Genomic DNA, 21,215 nt, shown 5'->3' on the forward strand with positions numbered 1-21,215 from the left:
TCAAGTTAATAGGCAATTATGCTCAGCCTGTGATGTGTCGACATCGCATCAGAATGGTATTTGCGATTCTCAAGTTTCTTAATAAGAATGCCGACTAACTTCCAATTACTATCATCCATTACCATGAAACGCAATTCATCATTTTTATAACGGATTTACCGTGAAATTATGCAAGCACAAACCGCATTTGTCAGCGTCCGTTACTGCAAATTCTGCAATTCCATCAAATTGCGGCAACACGCCAGCCGCATTTATTTTTAAACCGCGTTTAAATAAAGAACAGCAGTTTTCAGCTCGAAGCGTTGCAGTTCTTGGTCTTTTGTTTACCGAGTTTCACACTGGTGACCCGGCAATATAGTCAAAGGTGGAGGTTAGAGAGGTCAGAGTGGATTGGAAATGGTTAAACGTCAATAGTCTTCATGTTATCCGGTTTGCACTGGATCGACCGGTCCCCGTAGGACGTAGGGGAGAGCAAGGTTGCGAGTAATTTAGCACGTGCGAAGCGAATCTGGCTGCGAGCGTTCTAGTTTAAAATCGGAGAAGGTGGTGTAAGCATTATGTAGGTGGCTCCTTTACTTAGATGTAGTGTAGAGTATTCGGCAATTACTACTTCAATTTTATTCGTATGTTTTTATGGAATCCAAGACGCTCGAATGACTCGCCCCGCGGTGTTCGAAATTTAAATATTATCTTTCAACATTCATTTGTTTTTCCGCGCCCGTTCCATATTTAAATTTAAGCGTGCATTCGTTGATGCGGTTGATATCCGCCGCTCACTGGTATATTTCCCACGATCTTGGGCACTTGAAGGGTAATCGTGGCAGGAGCACTGTGGCATGATGCATTGAGCGTGACATTGCCCTTATTGGCTGGCTTGAGTCGAGGTCTTTGCCTGGCCATTGTATCTTAATATTGCTATGTTAAGAACTGTATATACGTAATTGGGGAACGCATTCTACTGGTTCACGTTAGAATCCAACTTGTTCCAGCTTGGTGAATGTATCTGTTTATCCACTCGTTGACAAATTAGCGGAAGTGTATCAGTAAGTGTAGACAGACATTATAAATAATAAATAAAAATATTGGGAATTTTATATCCCAAGTGGTCAGGCCAGTTTTATTTCAGTATTTTGATAGTAATGATATAATTGAATAATGTAATCATATTAAGAAATACTATTCGTTATTTATTATCGAATGAATGAAATAAATTATGAAAAGGAATAAATAACATAGGATTGATACAGTACAAAAACATATGCAATAATTTACATACAATACAGGATACATGTGTCCTGTCCTTGTTTCCAAATGTGTGATGTAGGTAAGCATTGTTAATGTTAAGTAATAACTTATTATGTATTCAAAATAAATATTTAAAGTACGTCAGTAAAGGAACAAATCGCGTTATAATAAAAAAAAAAGGAGTTTCATAGACAAAGCAAGTAGGTAAAATAAACGTTTAGGTAGAATTGCGAAAAACAAAACCCCCGACGCAAAAACGTTTGGATCGGTAATATAGAATTGTTTGAAAAAACTTAGCTATGTTTCATGAAAAAGTCGGGGGTTTGCTGTGATGTGGACTCCATTGGTTTTAGTCGTGGATTCCAGAAAACAAACAAATTACTGCATTCTACATTTTTAAACTTTCTTAACTTTTCCACGCCATTTTTCCGCCCTAAGGAAAAACCGCATAAGTACTAATGAAATTTTCTGAAAACTCGCAAGTTCTTGGTTTGTTTATTTAATACAGGTTTTTATTTCCGGTATTATTACTGTTAGGGATGTGTTGAGGCCTTCCTACAGCCCTCTTTTACCGGAAAACGACGCGACGACGAGTCAAACGCTTTTTGGAACCAGGGGGCCGATTTTTGAGTCTCACTGTCACTAAAATACCGGTTGAAAACGGTGAATTGCCTAATTTGCCTATTATTTTCAGTGACAACTTTCTGAATTCGAACGCTGTGAGACTCAAAAATCGGCCCCCAGTGTGAAACCAGCACAGCATTAAATTGTTCTCCGGTTAGTCTCTACACTCTACGCAACACTCACCACAGCTACTCTGGTTAATATAAGCAATGATAATAAGAGATCGCATTTTTGTGCGTCATCTCATACTAAATGTCATCAAAATGACCTGTTACTATAAATGTCGCAAATCCGTGCGATCTCTGATGATAATTCACAACCTGAAAACGAGAAGTCTCAAGGGAGCTCGCCAATTTAACTCGCAAACTGACGACACGAAATATGAACTTTCGAACGGAACTGACGCTCCAATTTTTCATTAGGGATTCCATTATTACGAGGTGGCTTTTTTGTATCCCTTAACAGGGATTGTCACATTTAGTATGACCCCCCCTCCCCCTTTTGTGACGTAATATATGGATGACTTATTTGGCAGCTTCAATGAGGGACTTTGATATTACGCTTTAATGTCTTACTTTTTAATACAGGTACGAACTACGAAATTAAAAAAGTAATACTAATATTTATGTTTGAAAGAGCGGAATCGGAATTCATATCCGGAAATTAGTGATTCATTCTACAAAGAATGTTTATATTAAATATTTAAACAAAAGTGTTTAAGAGGAAGGAGGAGAGAATAAAATACTATCTTCATAATGTGTGGAAGTTATTTCACTTTATGAAGTACTAGATAATATTTGTACTTGGTTTTATGACGACTATCACGGGGTTCATTGCTCTCGGACGGAAAGCTAAAGCCATTTGAGATATCAGGTATAAATTCATAGAGGATTCCTTTGCGAAGGAACTTATAGAAGAACTCGACTTTAATTGTCAATGGCATGGCGTTAGCCAAGTTACCGCAATAATTCGAGGTATTTCAAAGGACATGCCAAGACAAAAGTATCCACAACAAGTACATAATACTCTAATAATTGTAAAAAAAAACCATTTCTGCATTTACCGTGTTTAAAAATTGTTTGCTCTTTACTTGACAATGGTCGTATGTATTTTGGGATAAGCAATCTACAGGAGGTTTAAAATAACAAATTAACTAAAACCTAATCGAAATGAATAAAACAACCTAGTAAAATGAAAAGACAATGAAAACAAAGATAATCAAACGTTACTATTGAGGTAAAAATAGAGTAGGAAGGATAACACAAATTGTATTTTAGTCTGCGGTACCGTACACAGATGAACATACCTACTGTCAAGTCACAACAGCCATTAAAATCGGAACTAGAATAGGAAAATTACAGATATACGCAAAATTAGTCGATATTTTCCAGTTTAGTCACTAAAGCACTCCATTAGTCTTTTAAGGGAGCATGAGTAAGAGCAGGCTCATGTATGGCAACTTCTGAGTATAATTACACTTCACATATGGCTAAAGAGATCGAATTCCGAGAGAAAAATCTCGCTTGGAACGAATGCCCGTTTACATATACATACTATTAATGTAGAAAGGGAGAATTCCTTAATTGAGCCCGCAGTTCCTTTTAATTGAATCAATGAGATTAGATAAAGGGCTATTAAGTAATTTAATATTCTGAAAGCTGTCCAGCATTTTAAATATTCTAATACCCTGGCGCCTAGTCTAGTTAGTAGAATTTAATTTGTTCTAGAACGCAATGCAATGGCATTGGAATATGCTGGGAGCGCGGTTTTATTGAAAACTCTGAGCGTATTCAGCATAACATCGCAACCCTGTGGAAAGTCACAGCAAAGATTGTGTCACATTATGGGAGGGACCAGTGATCGATTTGAAAAGTTTCTCAACAAATAACTCAATATGGAGACCCGCCAATCCCGCCGAAGCACGAATAAAGGGACAGCATACTGTCCTCTGTGATCGAGAGACGTAAAGACGTGATACTTGATATCACAACAAAATTGCAACAATAATAAGATATATCGTTTGTGAAATATTGCGATTGAGTCGAGTTTCAAGTCGAGATTTTATAATCATATTTAGCTTTAATCGCACATTTCACTGCACCTACTTCCGGACAATCTAATCAAGCAATCCAAGTATCCAAACTACATTAAATCGAACTATCTAATTAGAATCAAATAGACATCGTAACCAGACAGCCAAGCCTCAATAAACTTCAATGGGATCACGTCCGACGTACAAAATGCGGGCGTTGTTCTGTCACTGCAAATCGGCGTTATCATGGAATTGCATTGCTCGAAGGCAGCAAATATGCGCCTGGTGGGTCAGGCTATACGTTGGTCCCTTTCTATCCTTTATGAGATGATACCTATTGAGACAAAATGTTGGTTTAAATTATAGTGCACTCAGCTCAAGTTTGAATAACCATAAAGACACAGAACAGCGTAAAAGTTGGTCGAATACCTTTGACAGTTTTCGAAAATAGCATGAAATACAGCTTTCCAAATCCTCGGTCAGTTTGCGTGAATAAATTATGATAAATTCGACTGGTTTTATTGAGTGGGAGAATGGTTGAAACTAGAGCAGACAGAATATGTTGAGAGACATTTAAACGGTTATTACATCCGAGAACACATGTGTACAGGATACTGCATGTGTAAGGAGATGGTTAAAAATCTTTTATAGTTTCCGAGATTAAGTGTTACAATGTAAAATAACGACTTTTCTGTGTACTGGCCCTTTAAAACAGCTTTAAAATACCTCGCAATCATAGAGCAACATTATAAGAATATCTGAGACATTTTGCGTTGCATATTTCAAAGAAAGGCGAGGCTTCTTTCTTCCCACGGTTGTCTAAAAATAAATAAGTACTGCGGCCTGCAAATCATTTGTACCATATTTACTATAACTTTACAGGACTTTATTTCCATTAGTTAAAGTGACTTTTTGAGTAGGTAAATTCTTACAAATACAACCGCCTGTAACAAGAAGGCAGAAGAAGGTTAAGAGTTAAATAAATCCATACTAATATTATAAATGGGAGAGTGTGTGTGTCTGTTTGTTTGTCCGTCTTTCACGGCAAAACGGAGCGACGAATCGACGTGATTTTTTAAGTAGAGATAGTTGAAGGAATGGAGAGTGACATAGGCTACTTTTTGTCTCTTTCTAGCGCGAGCGAAGCCGCAGAAAAAAGCTAGTACAAAATAAAGGGCACTTATGAAACCTGTTTCCACCTTGCAGACACAGGAATTAGGGCTTAGTCAAATATGAAAATATCCTACAAAATCATTTCGACCGTCCTTATAACCTCCATCCTAAGTGACCGGCCACACCAGATGCCACGCCACCTTAGTGTAATCAAAAAACGTCTCCTCAGTACATTTTGTATAGGAAGGACGTAAGACGCGCCCCAGGTGGCGTGGCGGCGGCGTGGCGCGCGCCACGTCCTTCCTATACAAAATGTACTGAGGAGACGCTTTTTGAATTACACTCAGGTGGCGTGGCGCGGACGTCCGTTGCGCGCCCCGAGACACGCGACGCTCTGATGTGGCCGGTACCTTAGAGAAACATAACTATTTGAGTTCCGGCACTTTCGGCTTGTTTGATTGCCAATGTACATGCCAGGCACGCATCACTGCATCAAGGATGCGATGTGACACTATCAAACGATCTTAGAACTTTCACTTTTCCATAAAGTTTGTACGCGAATAGGCAGCCTTTGGAACCTGACTAATAAGGTGAACCTACTAGTGGTCTTAATGATAAGCTACATATGGGATGAAAACTAAATGTAGAGTGTAAAAAGGTATAATAAACCCTTTTTGTCCCTTAATAAGTGCATGACATTCGCAACAGTGATACATAATATATACAGCAGTGTGTGTTTTGTATTTGAAATCTGATAGGTAGACTGTGGATAAATGATATATACGTACAGCTTAGCAAAAAAGGAGTAGAAATGGAACAATTTTTTTAACCCCCGACGCAAAAACGACGGGGTGTTATAAGTTTGACGTGTATGTCTGTCTGTCTGTGGCATCGTAGCTCTCGAACGGATGAACCGATTTTGATTTAGTTTTTTTTTTGTCTGAAAGCTGAGTTAGTCGGGAGTGTTCTTAGCCATGTTTCATGAAAATCGCTCCACTATGTCGCGGTCGGGGTTTTTTCAAAATTTTAATTTTGTGGTTAGGTTATTTATCATAGCAACACTGTTCTCATACAAGTGTCTCAATAGTTGCCACATACAAAACGGTTTACTTATTAGGTCATAGACGATGGCGATCGTATTTCTACTCTTTTTTGTCAGGCTGTAATGTATCTAAATCGATTGGAATGTTTCATTATAACACACAAAGCCAAAAGATTAAACGAAACGTCCGTATAACCTTGACTGCAAGCCCGTTAACCTAAAAATAGTATTTATAGTGTTTACTGTGGCCTAGCCTGGCTCGAAAGAGGTCGCGTGCTGTTTCAATTATTTTTATTGCAAAACTGCGTGTTGTAAAATCGGGATTGTTAGACTAGACAGTTGTGAGATAATACGTATGTGGAAATAGAACGATGTAGAACGGAAGTCTCCCGTCCCGTCACATGCGGTTTCCCATCTTCAATAATAGCTTTATTATCTTATTGCGTCTCTCAAGAAAAAACTTAAAAAACAGTAGTATATCTTACAACATACTACGATGACAATGTTTTTCTCTTTTTAACACAGAGTATGTGGACTATGAATCAGATTCGAGGGCTCTATAGAACTTTTGCCTAATTTTTTAAGTGAACTGTAAGGCAGCGTCCCCACTTAGGCGTCGCGTGTCTCGCGGCGCATCGGACGTCTCCGCCACGCCGCCTGGGGCGCATCTTACGTCCTTCCTATACAAAATGTACTGAGGAGACGTTTTTTGAATTACATTCAGGCGGCGTGGCGGAGACGTCCGTTGCGCGCCGCAAGACATGCGTCTTATGAGTGTGGATGGTAGCTAACGATTGACTGCACATGGAATATTGTAAGCAGGAGAAGCATGAAATACCTCTAAAGTAAAATAATTAAATGTACGAATAAAGATTTTAAGAGAGATTCGCCGCGCTCATTCGGCCTAGACAACTACAGCATGATATCTATTTGCAGTTGCAGTCATAACACTCATAACATTGCGCGCTAAAAACATCATAAAATGGATACAACCCATTAATAAGACGGCATCCAAATCAACTTGTGAAGCGGCACATTCCGCGAAGGGGCCGCATTCAATACGCATGTAAACTTCATTTGAATGCTGTAGCTTTTTGACTCCTGAGCCCACTTGTCAAGGTTGAATGGTGTTATAACTACATGATTGTGCATAATAGAGGGTGAAACACCCCCTTTTCAAAAGGCGGTTTCCGTTGTGAACATATCTAGCAACGTTTCTGAAGGGCCCTGTGAAATGATAGCAGGTGTATAAATGAGGCGTAGGCAAGGTTTGAACTTCGACCGACATTATCTAGCCAAAACAGACATATTGATAATGTAAATAGAGACTATGGATTGGAAGTACAATCTTATCTTACTGAGTAAATAAGAAGGAGGTAATAAATGTTCAGTACAGATGATGCTATTTTACGTACTAGTGCGAGAAGTAAATTCGTAACTTCCTTCGTTCGTGTTTTAATTTATTGCCACTCGTTTCGAAGTTTTCGATCGTAATGTACTATTATGATATACCTTAATTTTTTTTTACTTACGCAGGCAATACCTTTAAGGTCTAAACACTAGCACAAATGACTCATTCAATGGATAAAGCTTGATCAAAGTTGTTTAACTTGAAACAGTGCTCATTCTCAATCCACTATGGATACAATATGATATGGAATCTATGAACATAAATGGTAGGCCTTGGCCTGAGCTGTTCATATGATGAAGTAGTAGTATCCATACTAATATTATAAATGGAAAAGTGTGTGTGTCTGTTTGTTTGTCCGTGTTTCACGGCAAAACGGAGCGACGAATTGACGTGATTTTTTAAGTGTATTATTATAGTTGAAGCGATGGAGAGTGACATAGGCTACTTCTTGTCTCTTTCTAACGCGAGCGAAGCCGCGGGCAAAAGCTAGTAACTAATAAAATACTATGAACTATGATATACTAAAGTATATTTTATATACACTGGTCTAAACCTTGATATCAAAACATTCTTAACAAATAAAAACATTTTTTAAATCTGTTATAAATGATTTTTTTTATAATACAAATACTCCCAAACTACAAAAAAATTGGCTAATATTATGTATATTAGCCAATTTTATATGATACATACATATGATGGAATAACAAACAAAAAATATTATACGGCTTTTTGTAATTTTAGGACAAATTTTTCAAATTTTTTTTCGGTTTTTAAATGTATTTTTAAACGTCATGCTCCACGGCAGCGCCACCTTAGCTTTGATGAACATAAACATATGGGAAAATATCTATATAAAGTCTATAAAATTCTAGACTAGTTAAAAAAATATCTATGTTTCTAGTTTCGTCGTGAGCTCTTATACATTGTGGCGCTGCTGTAGAGCATACTCCACAGCAGCGCCACCATAAAATATCAATTACTGCATATGGTACAGGCACGTATATGGCTTCAAATAATTCTATAACAATTCAATATTGACCTAGCTTACAAAATCCCTACTTTTATTTTGCAAGTAGGAAAGTACGATGCCACAAATCTTTTAAAACAAATAATTATCGCAGCGCCTTAATAAAAAATAAAGGCAAATACACTAACAATTTTGCCGAGATTTTCAATAAGGCGCTGCGATAATTATTTCTTACAAAAGGTTTGTGGCATCGTATTTTCCTAAATGGTAAATAAAAGTAGGGATTTCGTAAGCAAGGTCAATATAGAATTGTTATAGAATTATTTGAAGCCATATACGTGCCTGTACCATATGCAGTAATTGATATTTTATGGTGGCGCTGCTGTGGAGTATGCTCTACAGCAGCGCCACAATGTATAAGAGCTCACGACGAAACTAGATACATAGAATTTTTTTTAACTAGTCTAGAATTTTATAGACTTTATATAGATATTTTTCCATATGTTTATGTTCATCAAAGCTAAGGTGGCGCTGCCGTGGAGCATGACGTATTTTTAACCGACTTCAAAAAAGGAGGAGGTTCTCAATTCGACTGAATGTTTTTTTTTTTTTGTATGTATGTTCCTTGATATCTCCGAGAATTGTGGACCGATTTTCAAAATTTTTTTTTTTGATCGAACGGGTATAACCCCGAGATGGTCCCATTGGCACCAAGTCAGGGTCTGATGATGGGATCCTGGAGAAATCGAGGAAACTCTTCAAATGTTATAGGCACATGTAATGTTTTCAGTGTATTTTTCAAAGGTAAACCAGTAGTTACGCCTGATCGTAATAATTTTATGTAGCTGAGCTGATGATGGAAGGTCAACTCCTCAATGGTTAGGAGTTAAAGGATAATTCTTTCACTAGTGTACATGTATTCGGACTGATACATATAATATCAATAGGAACCACTAAAAATCAACAAATAAATAAAGTTTTTTAACAAAAAATAAAACCGCCTTCAAAAATAAGCGCGTTACAAAACACGGAGAAACTAAAAAGCAAAAAATAATAAACCTTTGAATTCAGATTTCTTATCGTATTGCAATAATCTAAACATCCAAATTATAAACAAATCAATTATTTTTGGAGTCGGTGCCAGCCTGCGTATGGTTGGATGGGGCAAACAGGCAATAGCAAGGCGACGAACAGGTCTGGTACCGACTGCAAAAATAATTGATTTGTTTATAATTTGGATGTTTAGATTATTGCAATACGATAAGAAATCTGAATTCAAAGGTTTATTATTTTTTGCTTTTTATCACATAAAAAGTAAATGTTATTCATAAAATGAGTTTTAACGTTTTTTTTTCTAAAAACATAATTTTTAAAAGGTTTTACTTCTCACTTTGCCATCTATTAATGACTATTCTCCATAATGGCAACGCCGTTAAAAGGCCTTTTGTACTAAGTAACAATAAGAATTTCTTTTTTTCAATTGGTAATAATAATAACTCTGAAACTAAGTGATTATCCAGAAAAGTTTATAATGACATTATAGTCTCTAATTGTAGTTGGAAATACACTGTTAAAATATTTCGGGTTATTCAGGCCCACAGTGTATATGAAACTCCTAATGAACAGCCAGCAAAAATATTCACTTTGCATCTCTACAGCTAGTTACTTCACTGACTGTACATAATTACATGTGTATTCAGTGATTTTAAAAATCCAACTACACACAATTAGGCAGCGTTCCCACTTAAGCGTCGCGTGTCTCGGGGCGCGCAACGGACGTCTCCGCCACGCCGCCTGAATGTAATTCATAAAACGTCTCCTCAGAACATTTTGTATAGGAAGGACGTAAGACGCGCCCCCAGGCGGCGCGGCGCGCGCCACGCCGCCGCCACGCCACCTGGGGCGCGTCTTACATCCTTCCTAGGTACCGGCCACATCTGTAGGCCTAGCACATGATTGCCGCGAGAGTATGTCGCCGCGAGATAGACTACCCGTCCTTATGTCATTAATACAGTTAGAAGAAGACGTGTCATCTATCTCGCGGCGACATACTCTCGCGGCCATCATGTGCTAGGCCTACAGAGCGTCGCGTGTCTCGGGGCGCGCAACGGACGTCCGCGCCACGCCACCTGAGTGTAATTCAAAAAGCGTCTCCTGGACGCCGCCGCCACGCCACCTGGGGCGCGTCTTACGTCCTTCCTATACAAAATGTACTGAGGAGACGTTTTTTGAATTACACTCAGGTGGCGTGGCGCGGACGTCCGTTGCGCGCCCCGAGACACGCGACGCTCTGATGTGGCCGGTCACCTATACAAAATGTACTGAGGAGACGTTTTTTGAATTATTCAGGCGGCGTGGCGCGGACGTCCGTTCCGCACCTCAGGACATGCGTCTCTTAAGTGTGGCCGGTCCCTTAGACTTTATAGGGCAGTGAATTGAATTGTGACCCCTTCCTTGTGAAGAAACATAAGGGATTTACCCAAATCAGTACAAGGAAATTTTATTGGTTAACTATTGGTTACATTATCGACAACAAAGGCATGAGTCATCAGAAAAAGTCACAGAAATTAGTTTATCATTACAGTTTTGCCAGAATTTATCTTTTATCAAACTTTATTTCCACTTTGCATTATCATTATCAGAAACTGATAACTGCTACTATAGTATGTTCTAATAAAAACTTTTTTGCTTGCTTTTAATGTAAATTGGGTAATTTTATCTGAGTATACTTTTTTAATGGGATAGGAGGCAAACAAGCAGACAGGTCACCTAATGGTAAGCGACCACTGCTGCCCATGGACCCCAGAAACATCAGAAGTGTTGCAGGTGCATTGTTTAAGACGGGTGTATGCTCTTTTCTTGAAGGTTTGAAGGTCATATCAGTCTGGAAATATGCAGCACTGTCCACAGTTTAGCTGCGCGGACCAGGAAGTTTCAGGACAAGATATTATGTATTATGATTTGTTTAATACGGGATATAAATTACCAGTCACTTTGTGTGGAAAGAGAAGATCCTTCTCATGCAAAATAGGCGCTAGATGTTAACCCTTTACCGCATATTGTTCTATATTTGGCCTTTGTAAATTCCACTCTACTGACAACTGTTATAGTTCAAATTTTAACAAATATTGTATACGTCACAAGCGGTAAAGGGTTAAGTATAGGAATACCACTTCAATTGCAATCTTAGTACTGTTCTTCAATCTTAGTACTGTTCTAAAATGACAATTATAAGGGAAGATTAGAACAGTTATTATAATGTCTACTGTCTAATAACCTAACCACAAAATTAAAATTTTTGGAAAACCCCCGACTGCGACATAGTAGACCGATTTTCAAGAAACATGGCTAAGAACACTCCCGACTAACTCAGCTTTCAGACAAAAAAAAACTAAATCTAAATCGGTTCATCCGTTCGGGAGCTACGATGCCACAGACAGACACATACACAGACAGACAGACAAACAGACAGACAGACAGACAGACAGACAGACACGTCAAACTTATAACACCCCTTCGTTTTTGCGTCGGGGGTTAAAAAACACACTAACATCAAAGCTAAACTGGGCGGTAAACTGTTTAGTGTTATTTAAGGTATCTTATTATTATTATTCAATTATAGGCGAGCAGCTATTCAGCTGATGAGCCTATGTCACACAGTGTCTCATGATTTATAGTTAGCAAAGTCATGTCACTATCTTATTATTTAAAAGCCACTTGTCTAGTCTGTTTTTAAACGCATTCACTGTGGGAGCAGTAACAACACTATCCGGTAAACGGTTCCAAGCCGCTACAACACGATTGGATAGGGAATGATATGCAGCTTGGGCTCTTTGGCTGCTTTAATTTCTTTTACTATATTTGTAATACATAATTTAATTGATGTTGTTGATGCATAACGAGTATTCATTTTATTACAGTACTGGTGTAAAAATCACTAGTAGTTGCTCTTTCATGTGATATTATTTGAGTTCTTTCAATAAACAAGTTCTATGTGTAGCAAATTACACAATTATCTCATCGTAATAAGGCAAAAACAATAAACAACTACTACTATTGTTGGTTATGCTTTGCTTTTGCTTAATACAGTCCAAATATACCTTTAGAATCTCTCTAAGAATTAAACTGCCACATTCCCACATCCACACAATAACAAATACAGTAATCTAGAATAACTAACAATACATACGCCTCGGTACAAAGGTACTAATAGAAGGAACATAAATTTAAACACATCAATTTAAAAATGACGTCAGTACCATGTAACGTGAAGTGTATTGCAAGTCGGCCAGTAACAGTGTAGAAAATAACACGGTTAGGACAATAACTTACCCGTCGCCAACCACAACGCATTTGATCGCCTGCATTTCTCCTGATTACAGAGACGTTTGAACTAATAAAGCACAATTACACAAGCTATCTCCCCAATTCCTCCGTCAAACACTCCACACAAATAACACGTCCAGATGTAATCAATACACAACAGCACACAATCAACACTCGTATAAATGAACAGCACAGTTTTTAGATAACAATATTAATTTCATATCTCTGTAGTAGCGATAAGAACAATTTGTTCACGAAATCACCGTTCACTCGGAGACGTCTCGTTCGCCGTCAACGATTACACCAACGGCATTAAAATAATGTTGCCATATGTAAGATTAACAAATTCGCGGAGCCCCCAGATTTTTCAAATTATTTTGTCTACTAGCAGATTTTTCTAACATTTTAATAGTACTGTTTAAGGATAGAATAGATAAAGTAAGTTCAGAGAAACTTCTTTTAGTTAATTGTGATCACTAAAACCAATATATGTAGTTCATTAATAGCTGTAGCTGTTGGTCAGTAATTATTGATTGAATACGCTTTATTACGTTAATGATTATGTATAAAGTAAATATTATTCTCAGTTTTGTTAAATGGTACAAAATAATATTAAAAATTCATATATGTAATTTACTTATATTTTCCCTAAAATGTTAGATAAAACTTCAAAGCTAGTAACACTACCAACCATAGACGAACATTTTTTTTTAAATATGAACATAGACAAAATAAATATATAAAAAAATCAGAGTTACAAATTTCCTGTATTTATTTATATGTTAACCAAAAGAGCATTGAATCACTACTTTTTTTGATGATAACAATGTAAACTAATATTAGTTTTAAAGGCTGTTACTTTTCTCACAATAAAACAGTATTATTTTATAATCGGTAAAGTTTAGAAAACCGGAAATCACTTGTGTATGAGGATGGTATACTCTAGTCATGTATTTTTTTTAGGGCCCCCACAGACGGGAGACGAAACTGTATTGTCTTGTCTCCGTCGCTCGGTCTATGGGCTAGTATAAAGGTGCGCACACGATAGGCTTGTGCCGTTTCGTTCGTTGATCGGAGCGCTCCGATCTCGTTCAATCGCTCCCATGAACTAGTTCGCTCTTTTAGGTCTTTTGCTCATTTAGTTCAGCCAGACCAGAGACCACTGCGGTCGGAAAGATCAGAACGAATGGGACCGAATAGTGTCAAAATTATACGAATAGTCCACAGATAGTAACATTCCGGGCCGAAAGGTTGTAAGTAACCGAAGTTTAATATGAAAACTTGACTTTTTTTGTTGCTCTGCTAAGTAGCTCTCGCTCTCGGTCGGCGCAGTCACACATTCGTTCTCGATCCAAACCGCTCGCGCTCGCCGATCCTATACTGAACTAAATGAGCAAAGACCGATTCTCAGACCACGGAAAGATTCAGTTCATTTCGGTCATTGATGGGATTTTATTCCTAACAGTTCATAGTTCGTGAACGACACAAGCCTAGCACACGAGGCGACGCAACTTTTCATACAAATACGAAAGTCGCCGAGCAACTGTTGCCTCCGTGTGCGCGGGGCCTTGCAGCAGATTTTGCGCCTCGTTGATTTGCGCTGCTTCGCTCTATAGTCTATGGTTGTACTATGGCTGCAGTGCCTGCAGTAGCCACAACGGTAGTTGCGCGGTATTGCGTGATACTATCGAGTTTTTAACAACTATGGCTAAAGGTGATAAAGAACTGGAAAAACCCATTGTTAATAATGAATTACCAAACCCGGAGTGTCGCAGTGCAGATCAGGAAGACTCGGAATCGACACAAGAGCAGCCCCTTGACATAGGAGAGCATTATTTAGTGCGGCGTTCAGATGAGTCATGGCACCCGGCGGAGATAATTCAAACGCGGTACAACGCCGCGGACTCCGGTTTCGAATATTATGTGCACTATGTGGGCTACGACCGAAGGCTCGACGAGTGGGTTTCCCGCCATCGCGTCATGTCCGATAGGTTTGACATGTGCGAGCAGTCGAATAACAATTTAAATTCCGACCACCTGCTCACCGATAAGTCCGGCCGGAAGATAACGCGGAATCAGAAACGTAAACATGACGAGATCAACCACGTCCAGAAGTCCTATGCAGAAATGGACCCCACCACCGCTGCACTCGAAAAGGAACATGAAGCTATCACGAAAGTCAAGTATATCGACAAAATTCAAATAGGAAAATACGAGATCGATACTTGGTATTTTAGTCCTTATCCAGATGAATATGGTAAACAATCTAAACTATGGATATGTGAATACTGCTTAAAATATATGAGAATGGAGAAAACATACAGGTATCATCTCAGTGAGTGTACAGCAAGACAACCACAGGGCAGTGAAATATACAGAAAAGGCACCATTGCAATATTTGAAGCGGATGGAAAAGAGCATAAGATTTATTGCCAGAATCTATGTTTACTAGCAAAGTTATTTTTAGACCATAAAACATTGTATTTTGATATAGAACAGTTCTTATTCTACATATTGTGTGAAGTGGACAAGCAGGGTGCCCACCTAGTTGGATACTTTTCTAAAGAGAAGGACTCTCCTGAAGGTAACAATGTAGCTTGTATACTAACCCTACCTCCATACCAGAGACAAGGCTATGGCAAGCTGCTGATCGCATTTAGTTATGAGCTTTCAAGACTAGAACAAGTGGTTGGTAGCCCGGAGAAGCCATTGTCAGACCTTGGCAAGCTCAGTTATCGATCATACTGGTCCTATGTGCTGTTGGAAGTGTTGAGTGCAAGTCGCGGCACATTGAGCATCAAAGATCTCGGTCAAATGACAGGAATATCACAAACAGACATTATATCTACACTCCAGTCCATGAATATGGTGAAATATTGGAAGGGTCAGCATGTGATCTGTGTAACTCCAAAAATAGTTGCAGAGCAGCTTGCAAGCTCTCATTTCAAGAAGCCTCGGCTGTGTGTAGATCCATCGGCACTGAGGTGGGTGCCTCCGAACAAGCAGGGGCATTCGGCCAAGGCTAAAAAATAGTACAGGCTAACAGGCAGGGCCTAGAGAAGATTACACCGTTAGTTGCTACCAAAGGATTCTCTAGGTACAGGCCTGTTTAATCTTATTTTACAACTGCATGCAGTGAGGACTCTTGACTAGAGTATTATTATGAAATTAGTTATTATGCAGTTACACTTGCCCTCAAGCCTCATTTTTATGCTAATTTGAATATTGCCAATTATTTAGATCAATTTGTTTAAAGATGAGTTGTATCCCACTATTCCCCTGTTAGCCATGTAAATATGTGCGACAGGATAGAGCTATGTCTTGTTTTAAATAATTAACTCTCTATTTAATATTCCGCAATTCAATGAATTTCAAAATATTGTTTGAATTATATTATATTCACAAGTCTTAATCTGATTTATTGGGGTCATAGGGTAAGTCATATTGCACTGCATTTGTTGATAGCATTCATGTCCTAGCAAGGATTTCTGTATTAATTAAATAATAGTGATTCCATTGCTAGCCTCAAGAGCGAAAAAAACCCAAAAAAAAAATATGCTAGTAAATATTAAGTGTTGGTCTCATAACGAGAGGATGGGAGAGGATCGTGCGGCCAAAAGAGCTCACTTGTGGCGATCTACTGAAAAACGGCCTGTCGGAAGGCCCAGGTACCGATGGATCGACGAGGTCCAGAAAGACCTGCGAGGATAGGAGCGAATGGCGGAATCTAGTGTCGGAGGCCAAGATCCACTTCGGGTCGCTGAGCCATCACAGTAAGTAAGTAAGTAAATATTAAGTATTAAAACTATGTTACAAAGTGAGAGTAAATTTACTTGTTTTGTGCATAGCTGAAGGCATCTAAACTCATAGACATACAAAACTTGAAAGTATTGAGCCTAAAACTATTTCATTAGCTAGCTAGAAATTGTATGTACCTATCCAGATATAGGCACCTTGTTTTTTACATACTTTCGAATGTTGCATGTCTATTAATTTGGTTGTTTTTTCCACTAGCAAGTAAAGATTCTGTAAATATTGTAGTTCATGTAAGCCATAATTATCAGATAAGATAAGGAAAAATAGTGACAACCAAGCCCATTACATTATTGTATAACTTGGCACTAAAAGTGCATTTTTATAATTTAATATTTGTTGCCAGTTTTTATTGAAATCTAGATCTGAAGCAATGTTGCTTTTACTTCTCATTCAGTTCCTGTACTGGTAATAGTGATACTAATCTTAAGTTCATTTTAAGTTAAAAAATAGCCTAGTGTTAGGTTCAATCATTTGGTGATATGTACAAAACATTTACCTCTTCTTAAAAAGTTCACAATTTTATTTGTTATGGTATTGTATCATAAATGTGAATCAAAATTAGTATACTATAATTTGATTTAGAAGCATTCAAGAAGAATTGTCTTAACTATCCAGTTATATAACTTCTATAATTCTGAACCCGATATTTTTAATATTTTAGTTAATGTACCCAAGCACCAATGTAAGAAAAAAATGGTTATTAGGCACATTTTTCTATCCATACAATTTTTTCATGAAGAATTATTACTTCCTTAACTTCTAACAATTTTTACCAATATTATTGGTGTTAGGATGGCCTTTGTATTTGTATAGTAATAATTTGGACTGAACATTACCAAAAAAAAATAACTTCTCTTTTAAATATCCACCTTAATGACTATGCAGAAAGATACTAAATTTAATAACATTCAGTATGTTTTTTCGTCTCAAATAACTTCAGTTATTTAATAACATATTAGTATGTACACACTGAGCGGTATAAGGTGAATGACCTGTTATGTCAGACCTTTAAAATATCTATAGTCTGACGTGAGATACCGGGATGTTGCATCATCCTTGTAGCTGGCTCAAAACACGTTTAAAATTGGCGCCCGCCTGCCCTAGAAACAGTTTCGTGAAAATTCCGCTAGATGGCAGATTTCAAACATGACCACTACACTTTTTTTAGATACCACGTTGGTTGCAAACGCTGTTATACGGCCCGCTTGATAGTAAGGACCCTCTAGACGCCTGCATAAATATTTACAGGAATTCTGTAATATTTAGTCAATTCAATTCAATTATGAAACTAATCAGACGGATCCAGTTTATAAAACTACCCAGTGTTCTATTATTGTAAGCCTTCTTTTGAACAATTTGACTACCTTTAGTTTATAAGTTAGAATTTGTGTATTTGTAGCTTTTAATGTTAATTGTAAGCAATGTGCAGTCTTCAGTTTTCAATTTGTGTATCAAGTTGCTAAAATTTTAAAGATCTTCCCATTGCATATTTGATTAGATTCTGTGAATCGTCAGTTATTACAGTTTTTGTGATAATTCTTTATTGTAAGAAAAATGTGTCGAAAGTTGGATGGTGATTAAAAAAAGAAAGCTAAGATGTTATTTTATTCCATTATTCAATTCATTCCCTGTGTAATATATTTTTTTACACGTTTGTAAACGGTGTTATTACATGCCTGCATGCTGACACGTAATGGTCTTATCTACCGCCCTAGGGCGGTAAAGTGAATACCTGCCTTCCACGACCTGTCAAAAATTACAAGATGGCGGATGAATGTTCGACGTAGGTATGTCAATACATATATTTTTTAAATTTGGTTATTACTTCGCGAGTGTGACGAAAAACATTGTGTATATCACCATAAATTTAAATATAACAAACAAGAAGCTGTTTGAAGCCCGACGCCGAACACTTTCTGCCCTTAAGACGCTGACAGCACCAAATGGCCTTGACGCTAGCGTACACTGTCTAATCGTATGGGAGTAAGTGAGAGCGCGATGTCACTAAAAGAGGGCGGCTAGGTACGAAAAGTGCGGAAAAATATTAAAATAAAATAGAAAGATGCATTATTTGTGCAAAATGTTTCGTTAGTATTTTAGATATGTATATATTTGTTATTATAATATTAACTAAAGACAACTAAGTGAATAATTGAACGACACACAACCGTCACATTGGACACCGCGTACCCGACAATCGGGTACTCGTAAACTTTACTCAGATGCCGGCATACCCGATAGTCGAGCAAGAGCTATAAACCTTCACGCGACGCCAACGTACCCGATAGTCGGGCAAGCTTTGCATCTTCGCTACCTTAGGGCTGCCACTGACTGTCTTCTGATTATAATGTACTTATGTGGTCGAAAAGTTGGTACAGTTGATTATTATATTTATTAATTCACTTTGTATTTTTATTTACTTTACCTAATGCGATTACAAAATAATAATTCTTATTAGTTGGTTACGTTAAATCGCATACACGGGTATGTATCAATAGGAGTTAGAATTTTCGTAAATCGTACAACCTAATTTGTGTTTACGAATATTTAAGAGTGATAGAGTAGGTACTCATAGGATGATTTTAGTGAAACAAAATTCGGAGAAAAATAAACCAAGAAATTCAACTAAGAACCTAACAACATTCTAATTTCTAAGCGGCAGTTCTCAGAAAAAGACAATAGGTCAGTCATAAAACAGCACTGCACTGCAACTGCGTGGAAGCAAAACGTAACAAGTAGCTTTGAATAGTTACGATAATTAGTACGCTAGTACACATACCATAAGGTCGCAATTTCTTTGACAAAAGAATGTAGTTACTGTGATCATACACTTAACCCTGGAGATGTTGTTTACCATCCCTTATCTATTTGAAGTTTGCGACTCGGGTTTTTCACACCGGTCACGGTGTAAAATTTGCAATCCGAGTCCGAGCCATTCCGTAATGGTTTGTGATGTGCTTTGGACGTTGTCGTGTTGTGTTAATTTTTATTTTGACGACTATCGGCTTGTTTCTGGACAACTGTGACTTCTGCTTTCTTACTGGACTTTGTGGTTTTGCCTCTGATTGGAATTGATAATTAATTTGGTTGTTTCTACTACGACGATGGCGAATGCTCGTGGTCCAGATGACATTGAGCGAGACTTAATAAATATATTCGGCGAGGATGCAGTAGTTGATGAGCACAACTCTCAGCCACAATTACGCGAAGAGGAGTTAACTTCACTGTTGAATTTAGGAATTTCGTACATTAGCAATTTTGATTTTCGATGTCATGTCTTTCGGAATTTCGTACTTAGAACATTTGATTTTCGACATTGTGCTACGCACTCTTTCATTTTATGCACGTATACGAAAGTTACTTGGCACAGCCCTGAGCGTCCGCCGCTTGCCCGACTATCGGGTTCGCGGCGTCCGGCATTGAGTTGCACGTCGTTGCCCGACTATCGGGTACTGTCGGTTTCTGGGGTATTGTTCGAAATTTAGCCTGGTTGCGAAAGTGTTAATGACGAACTCGAGACCAATCTTTGCAATTTTTTTCTATCAATCCGATTTCCATGATGCTCAGCAAGATCCACTAGGTTTCCCAAAATGTCCTATGTTGATTGTATGAAACTTTCCTTTTTTGTTACCGAAAATGTATAGAAATCTGGTAACAAAAAAGGAAGGTTTCATACAAACTACATAGGACATTTTGGGAAACCTAGTGGATCTTGCTCAGCATCATGAACTCTATCAGCCTACCAATTTTTATCAAAATCGGAGACGTGATCCAAATGTACAAACTAAACGGGAATTGCTCAAATCGTGTATCGAATACGGCTATGTTCTTTGAAATATAATGAATAATAACATATAATTTACTTGCCTTACTAAAACTAATAGTTTGTCTAAAAAAACTTCGCAAGTAACATCAATTTTACGCAATTGGGTGTTGTCAGCCCCTTAATACACAATGTACTATTTATTGCTTTATAATATTTGATGTAGGTATGGACGGGTACAAAATAAAAACACAAGCTCACAGTATCTATCAATCCAATTTATTTTTCATTTAATTCATATTTATGCACATTACTGAACACTTACATTTTAACATAATGGAAGGGTGTACGATTTAAACTAAATACCGTTTGATACATTTTGTGCGTCAATGTACAGGAGATCACAATTAGATGAAAAGGTTCTCAGTTTATCGCCCGCCTGTGCCAGCCCTTATTATTACTAGGTACCTACCCTAAGGATGCGTGCACACATACAGAAATTCTGCGTATACCTACCGAAATGCCTGATGACATCACGGAATTGCTAGCTTTTGATTGTGGTTAGTTGACATTAGGTAGGTACACAGACCATTAGATAATCTTATCATTTTGGGTCAGACAATAATCGGGCATCTGGTAAAGTAACTACAGTGTGGCGTTATCAATTTTATCACCGTAACACATAGTTCAATGACCTAGTTAGTCAGAATCTGTATTCTGTAAAGAGAGGTCAACCTAAGCAAAAAATGTTTCCAAGTTTGACATCCATGAATAACAGATGGCGCTGTAGTTCAACATGTATCAAGAGGTCAGTGGTCAACTGGCTCCCGTGGAGATACGGATATATTCAGGCACGTTTTTTTATTAAAACAT

At 37.8% G+C, this 21,215-nt stretch overlaps 2 protein-coding genes across 2 annotated transcripts in view; one reads left to right on the forward strand and one right to left on the reverse strand.

Annotated features, from left to right (window-relative positions):
- The window catches only part of LOC125233068 (ras-related C3 botulinum toxin substrate 2), a 79,596-nt gene extending 66,517 nt beyond the window's left edge, over positions 1-13,079 (reverse strand). The window contains exon 1 of the mRNA XM_048138922.1: positions 12,770-13,079. Coding sequence (XP_047994879.1) covers positions 12,770-12,804 — 35 coding nt within the window. The 5' untranslated portion in view covers positions 12,805-13,079. The remainder of the gene's footprint in view (positions 1-12,769) is intronic.
- Positions 13,080-14,400: 1,321 nt separating this feature from the next.
- LOC125233454 (histone acetyltransferase KAT8-like) lies at positions 14,401-18,174 on the forward strand. Its single transcript, XM_048139486.1, has one exon. The coding sequence runs from the start codon at positions 14,468-14,470 to the stop codon at positions 15,794-15,796; it is 1,329 nt and encodes a 442-aa protein (XP_047995443.1). The 5' UTR covers positions 14,401-14,467; the 3' UTR covers positions 15,797-18,174.
- The last annotated feature ends 3,041 nt before the right edge of the window (positions 18,175-21,215 follow it).

The sequence above is a fragment of the Leguminivora glycinivorella genome, chromosome 14, assembly GCF_023078275.1.
Source record: "Leguminivora glycinivorella isolate SPB_JAAS2020 chromosome 14, LegGlyc_1.1, whole genome shotgun sequence".
Classification (NCBI taxonomy): Eukaryota; Metazoa; Arthropoda; class Insecta; order Lepidoptera; family Tortricidae; genus Leguminivora; species Leguminivora glycinivorella.